General features: G+C 43.1%; 1 protein-coding gene and 1 non-coding gene across 2 annotated transcripts in view; both read left to right on the plus strand.

Annotated features, from left to right (window-relative positions):
- Window positions 1–6,000, plus strand: part of PLEKHA8 (pleckstrin homology domain containing A8) — a 54,990-nt gene extending 48,990 nt beyond the window's left edge. The window contains exon 10 of the mRNA XM_019639878.1: window positions 39–6,000. Within this exon, the coding sequence (XP_019495423.1) occupies window positions 39–261 (223 nt within the window). The 3' untranslated portion in view covers window positions 262–6,000. The remainder of the gene's footprint in view (window positions 1–38) is intronic.
- Window positions 6,001–6,235: 235 nt separating this feature from the next.
- On the plus strand, window positions 6,236–6,309 carry TRNAI-GAU (transfer RNA isoleucine (anticodon GAU)). The gene has a single exon. It is a non-coding gene; the product is annotated as a tRNA-Ile (tRNA).
- Window positions 6,310–7,389: the final 1,080 nt, after the last annotated feature.

Raw genomic sequence — 7,389 nt, forward strand, 5'->3', positions numbered from 1 at the left:
GAGAGAGAGAGAGAGAGAGAGGGAGAGAGGTGATACAGATTCTCACGGGCAATTCTTTTGCAGTTAGCTTTGAGGGCGGCTCCCTCCTACGAAGATTTTGTGGCCGCATTAACCATAAAGGAAGGCGACCACCTGAAGGCGGCTTTCAGCGTTGGGATGCAACGGGACCTCAGCCTTTACCTCCCTGCCATGGAAAAGCAGCTGGCAATTCTGGACACTTTATACGAGGTCCACGGACTAGAGTCTGACGAGGTGGTATGACGTCCGCAGGACAGCGCCGCCTCCTAACTTCAGGGAATGGCGTTTGCTGAAGAGTTTTGTTGCCCTACTTAATTTCCAGCAGCAGCTTCAACCCTCTCCACCCCTTACTTGGGGGGAAGGAGGAGGGGAGGCAAAGCCTAGTGCTTTTATATATGATTTTTTTTTAATGCTTATGTGTTTTTGTGTGTTTAAAAATCAAGGTGCTATATATTTCAGTTCAAAGGGCCTCCTGAAAACCAAATCATAACTGTTATATAGACTTGAACAGCAAATTATAAGAGCAGATTTGACAAATGAATTTGTTGGTATTATGTTTTGTTTTGTTTTTAGCCTTGAGTTTTAATGGGCCACCCAAACCCAAGCTGGAAATGAGCAAATTCTGTACCAAGGACTAGAACTCATAGCCAGGGAGTGTTTCAGTCGACTTAGAATTAGACTAAAACGTTGGAGGGAGCTACGCCCCGTTGTCAAAGCTGTTGAAACGTAGACTTTTCTGCGCTTAGACGGTCTTCCAGAATGCTCTTCTCCGTAGCTCTGTGGGCGAGAAGAGCCTGTGTCGTCCAGGTACTCGGGACACTGGTGTGACCATGGCAGTGTGGGAGGTAGAAGACAAAAATGAGGAGGGCCATCGTGTTTACAGACTGAGATGCTGTGACTCCGAAGAGATGAGTGGTGCCCTAACCCCAACCTGGAGGACAGTGCGGGAGTGATGGGGACAGGCCCTCCGAGGTGGCCCATCGAGCGCCCACCTCTGGCAGCACGCTTTCCCAGGCATTATCTCAATTGGACATCACAGTGAAGCCGTGACATTCAGGGATTATCACCCAGTTTCAGAAGCAAGGATGAGAGGCTGAGGGATTTGCTCACAGTCGTACAGCCTCTAAGTAGAGAGACCAGGTGATTTCTGGTATGATCTGGACCACCTCTGTGTACATAGAGTGCTTCTTGCATAGCAAACCCTCAGGCCTTACCCCAACCTACGCGACCAGAATTGAGGGGGTGGGACTTAGGACTCTGCCTCTGAGTCCGCTCTTCAAGTGATTCTTGGTGCGTGCAGGGTTGAGGAACCATGAGATTAAATTCTCCTTTATGGAATTCGCAGTGTTCTGCGTGAACTAAATGATGTGTCCTTGTTTCCAAAGAGGAGTCGTCTGTGCTTGCAATAAAATAGTGAAAGGGAGAGTGAGACATGGACCGAGTTTACTCAACAACTTTCTTAATTGAACCAGCATTGGCGCCCAGCCGGCAGGCCTTGGTGTCACATTCAGGGACCATGGTTCCCGGTGTGCTCTCTCATCAATCTTGCTTTAATCAGCAGTGGTGCAGAGCAAGCTAAATGCATCTGCTTATCAATCTCAAAAGCTTTGGGGACCAACCGTGTCAGAGTTAGTAGTGGGATTGAATTCTTTCATAAAACAACCGTATGGAGAGGAGTCTTTCACTCCTGAGAAGAGCGACACTAGTTCTGTGGCCCACGTCTCTCTGGGCCAAGCTGCCGAGAGTGAGGGAGAGAAGCCACGGGTGCCTTCCCCGTGAGACGCTGCTTCCTCATGGGAGCTGGAAGGGACTGCCCCGCAGGAGGTAGTTTCCCAGGGTAGAAGGTGAGTTCTTTGAAGGGTGCAGGTGAACGCCACCTGAGCAGCCCCTAGGGCAAAGAGAACCCTCTCCTCAGGCAGAGAGATTAATGCAGGGAGGGTATTATTGATTTTATCTTTTGTCTGTCTCTCAACAAATGGGCATTTATTTAGCTCAAATTAATGATAGAGGTACTCTGCTCACATAAGGACTTCTGGAAAAGGCTTAAACTTAGTAAAGCAATGTCAAATGTTTTAAGGCTGTGGAGGAAAAGGGTGCTAAAATGATGCTGATTCTTTTGTATTTTAGCACTTCCTGTTGGCAGCCGCTGAGGTGTTGTGTGTTGTCCCCACCGCCACCACCACCAGGAGTAAGCGGTGTGTCTCCTTGTCTAGCTAGTGTGACTACGATGGTGGGAGTAGGAGCTAATTCAGACTGCCTGCCCTTGACGTAGCCTCCTAAAAGCGAAAAAGAGAGAACAGCCAACCTTTGTTCATACCTTGAATGAAGACACTTTAGGCGTTGAGCCGTTGGGATGAGATGCTACCAGATTGTAAGTGTCGTGAAGCATGACCATTCTCACCAACTGCTGGTGCTCCTGTCACCTAAGGTGAACCCATGTGATGGTCTGGAGCATGGTGGGCACACAGAAGGTACCTCAGATTTGCCCCCGAAGCTCTGAATACACACAAAAAGAAAGCTGCTCAGGTGGCCATTTCACAATTATATACATAGCTACTGCCTTGGTGTATATGACTGAGTTTCTGAGGAAGAAGGATTTAATATTATCTGGGATCACTGGGAACCCAGATGAGAATAGCTTGAATAACGTGGATGAGTTACATTTTCTACTCACCCTTTTCCTATCCTATAGGAAAGGGGTAATGTTTTTGATCCATATTTTCCTCACTGGAGCATATTAAGTTTGCCTAAGATGTTTAAAGCTCTGAGAGTCCTTCAAAAAAAATAACGAGAAAGTGCACCTAATACTAGGTGGTAAATTCAACTGGACCTGAAGCTTGGCACAGACAGAGCTTCCTCTCGAATCTACAGTATTAGCTTCTCCATTTTAAAGTCCTAATTTGTGCTAATTTGCATTGACTATCCAAGAATGGGACAAAGAGAAAAGATAATTAAGGCTTTATCTCCATAATCCTCCAAGATTTCAGAACATCTAAGCTTTCTTTCACCCTGACAGTGAGAGGAGATGAGAAAATGCTCCAGTGATTGTTGACAGAACAGCCATCCTGCTCTTCTTTGCTCAAACATTTTTAGGATTCCTTTTCTAGAGGAACCTGTAGTGAGACCCTGAAGAAAAAAGATGGTGTGTCTTCTAGGTATCAGTAGACGCTAGTAAGTTACATTTGGCTTTCATGCACACAGTTTCACAATGTCTGCACTCCACCCACACTCAAGAGGGATCAATGGTCATTTGTCTAACTGAACAAAATCCTTTCAAAGATGGCAGGTTTTTTTTTCCTTTGAAAGCAAATTTTACTGAAATAGCTAATCCTGGTGAAAAATGTTAAGTTGGAGGGATACCTTTTGGGGGCAAAACCAACTTGTGCCTGTGGAGTGGAGACGATTGTCTCATCCGCTCTGCAGGGAGTTCTAGAAGTGGGGCTCTCAGAATGGTCAGCATGTCGGGCCCCGGGGACTGGCTTCGAAACACGGTGTTCATTAGGTTGTGTAGGTAGTGGCTTGAGGCACCTTGTCATCATTATGTGCCTGCTGTTCTGAACCTAAAGCATCCCCAAATGTCATATTCCACAATGAAGGATATCTGAACTCCATAGTTCAGCTTTGCTGCTTCTCTCTTCTCCTCTCGGGTACTAAAGGTTGCCAGCGGTGCTCCCATCAGAGCACCAAACCCATCCCCCCTTTTAGCTGTCCTTCCCTGTTCCTCAGCAGCACCTTCTAGCTGTATGTGGAGCGTCTGGCTCAGACCTAACCCAGGGTAAGGTGCCCAGTCGGTGGGGATTCGGTTCCCCTCCCCGACTGCAAGAGCTTAAAGAACGCCTCTCCCATTCGTAGCTGTGAAGCAGGTGGCCACCATGATGTGTGGCATCTAGGAAAGGGGACCTATTGTTAGGTGAGTGTTGCTGGCAGTGTGCAGTCTTCTCTTTTTTGATTATTAACTGCGTATATGTATGTATCCAAAGGATTAATGCTTTTGCCTTCATAGTTCCAGAAAAGTATTTTTAATTTAAAAAACTATGTGGTAGGGACCAACAAATAAAGTACACTTTTCTTGATTCGGTTTGAAATAAGTGAAAGAGTTGAAGTAAGAGGTATCTTATTAAGGAAATGTAATCTGATTGTGCAAATCGTATGTGAAGAAGTATCATTTAAGGCAGTAGAGAGCATCAGAGGGTCATGAGCCATCTTGTAAGATGATGTGAAACATTTTGGAAACTTTCTGAAGGAAAATTATTTTTATGTTTTGTTTCGTTTTCCCACTAAACTGCCGTGTCCTATGAGAAGCTGGTTACACAATAGTGCATTTCTGAATCACTGATTAAAACCAGTTGCTTTTGATCCTAGACATAGGTTTTATGACTCTTCAGCTACCCCACTCCATGTTTCATTTTTTTTAAGATGAACTGTCAACCTTTTTTTACATTTTTAGATTTAGAATTTGTAAGTAAAATATATTTTAATCCATTGTTCTATTAGCTGAGCTAATCTGTGTGTTTGGTCTTAGAGGGCCTGACTTCAGATGCTCTTTGTGGTCTGATACGGTCTGCCCGAAGGCTTCCGCATGTGCAGTAAACCTGTGTTCCTGTGAAGTGTATATAGAGTATTTAGAGCAATGTTCTGTCTCTGGATGTCCCTTTGTAATCTGCAGCTGCTTACTCAGGGGTTTCGTAATAAAGACATAAGATATTCACTAGCTGTCTAATGGCATTTGAAGACTGCATATCTATTACAAGGATGTTAGGGGTACATTCAACAACTGTATGAGCATACCAATCACTAGCCCATCTCTGTAAGTGTTCCCCATTCCCACCCGGTTCCAGTCCATAGTTCTGTGTACAGGGGCCATTTGCATGACTCCTCCTTGCACTGCTGCATTACAGCACTCCGGGGCATGATTAAGCGATTATTGACGGTACAGTTGATGCATGCATTGATCTTTCCCCTCCACTGTTTTTATATAACCTTTCCTTAAAAGGAAAACACATACCACTACTCTGTAACGCAAAAGTGTTCAAAATTCTTTCGTTTACCCTTTTTAATCACTCCTCTTTCAGAGTGAACAGATGTTTTCAGCTAAGCTATGGGAGAACCCTGCTTGTTTTAAGCACTATCCTTTCTATTATATATATTTTTAAATGGGGTCAGTATTTCCTCTCTGTACTGTATAAACAGAAACCACCCTGGGATGGTTGGTACCACTTGCAAAGCGGATCTCATCCACACAGACTCCTATGTGTGTCTCTTCAAAGGGATACATGGAATCAGTGACGACAAGAAAGGTGATCTAGAAATAATTTCTGTTGTTTTCCAGAAGGCTAATGAGCCAGTCTCATGGCATGTTTGATGTATGAGTCCCCTGTGCCATGACAGTCTCACTAGAGTGTCAGTAAACAGCCCAACTACCTCATGTGAAATTGGCTGTGGACAATCTGTGTCAGTTGAGACATGTGTTAAAGTCAATTTAATCTGGTTGCTAGAGTAGACAAAATGATGTCTCTATAAAGAAGAAACACATTAGACCAGATGCCAAAGGCTACGATGTACATAGATTTCCTTGGATGAATTTTTTAAGTCAATGTTTAATTCTACCCCCGGTATTCTTATCTCAAATGTTTGTGGTTTCGTAGATCCGTGCACTTTGAACATCTGTCACATGCAGTCTTGTGTTACCTGCTCTTGTCCTTAAGCATTTTGATTGAGCATCATAATGACAGTAGAAAGCAAGTGTTAAGTGGTTTGTTGATTTCTTCATTTTAATGGGGCTTTGCTTAGACTGTAATGTGTTGGAGCCTTTTAGGACCAACCGATGAATGAGGATTTCATGTTTAGGTTCCATGTAAAACTCTGTTCAAGTTCTTTCTCTGTATCTTGGGGGGAGGGGGAAGGTTTTACTTTTTTTGCAAAAATGTTTGAAAACATCTGTCAGATTTTATATTCGCTAGTTATAATAAACTTATTTTTAAATATTTTCTTGAGTGCTTCTCGTAAAGATTTTTTGTGTGGTTTCTTAGCGTAAATAAGGTCAGGTCACAGAGGCTCCATCCTCTAAAGTCTAACAAATGGACTACCGAAATAAACGAAAACTTAAGAAGTAAAAACCACTTAAGTTCACCAGCGATGATGTACTTTAAACTTCAAAAGATGGTCATCCAAGAAAAAGACCAGATTTTCTGGCAAGAATTAAAAGAGCTCCTGGGGTGGCCGGTTAGCTCAGTTGGTTAGAGCGTGGTGCTGATAACACCAAGGTTGCCGGTTCGATTCCCGCATGGGCCTCTGTGAGCTGTGCCCTCCCTAAAGAGTCAACTATGCCATTGCGGCATGAAAACAATGTGTAACCAATGACCATGGCTGTTCCCCAATAAAACTTTTTTAAAAATAAATAAATAAATAAATAAAAATTTAAAAAAATAAAAATAAAAAACTTTTAAAAAGAAAGAAAGAAAAAGAGCTCCTAACCCTGCCCCGCATTGGGGGGATTTGCAAAGCACTGAATTCTCTTTAACATCTCAGGTTTCAGAAAGNGTTGTTCCAGATAAAACAGCACCTGTTCATATGCGCTTTTGACTGAAACTCTTTATTTCCTCGAAATAGGTTCCTAGCATTAGAATTGCTATGTCTAATACCAGTAACTCCAACCACAACTTACAACTGCGAGCAATTACCATGCACTGTACATTGTGTCAAGTGCTTTATATATCTAAAGTTATTAATTTCATAACTGAGCTAGGTTCTCTTATTTTCCCTACTCATAGACAAAGAAACCCGAGACACAAAGAGGTGAGGTACTACACCCAAAGTTACAGCCTAAGAATATGTTGAAGGCTCTTGATATGATAGCCAATAGTTTTTAAAGTTGCTGGTTTTTAAGGAAATAGATTATGTCGAGCATTTGGCAACAGGCTTATCAATAGAGGAGCTAGACTGACCCTTTTGGCCTCTCCATGTTGTTCCTAATTTAGGAAGTTTGCTGTTTCCTAAAGCGCTAATTAATTAGCGGGGCAAATTCATTAAACTGATCTCAGTTGCTCAGGGCAACATCCTTTAGACTCAAGGAATTGGATTCATTCACCAGCCAAATAGTGAACTTTAATCTGCAAACCGCTAAACTCTGCAGAGCTGATACCTGGTCCAGGCTCTGCCTCCAGCCGTCTGTCACTTGGCTTCCTCTCTGGTTGAGGTTTATCATTGGTTCCCAAGTACACTTGGCTGTATTCACAGTCCTCTAGGAGTCTTTGAGAAATTCCCTGGGCCTCACTCTGGGAAAGCTTTTGACATTTTTTGTTTTACTTAAACATATGTACATAGGGTTTGGTTTGGTTATTTTATCATAAAGTCCAAAAAGGTTATAACAAA

Source organism: Hipposideros armiger, unplaced genomic scaffold, assembly GCF_001890085.2.
Source record: "Hipposideros armiger isolate ML-2016 unplaced genomic scaffold, ASM189008v1 scaffold_47, whole genome shotgun sequence".
Lineage (NCBI taxonomy): Eukaryota > Metazoa > Chordata > Mammalia > Chiroptera > Hipposideridae > Hipposideros > Hipposideros armiger.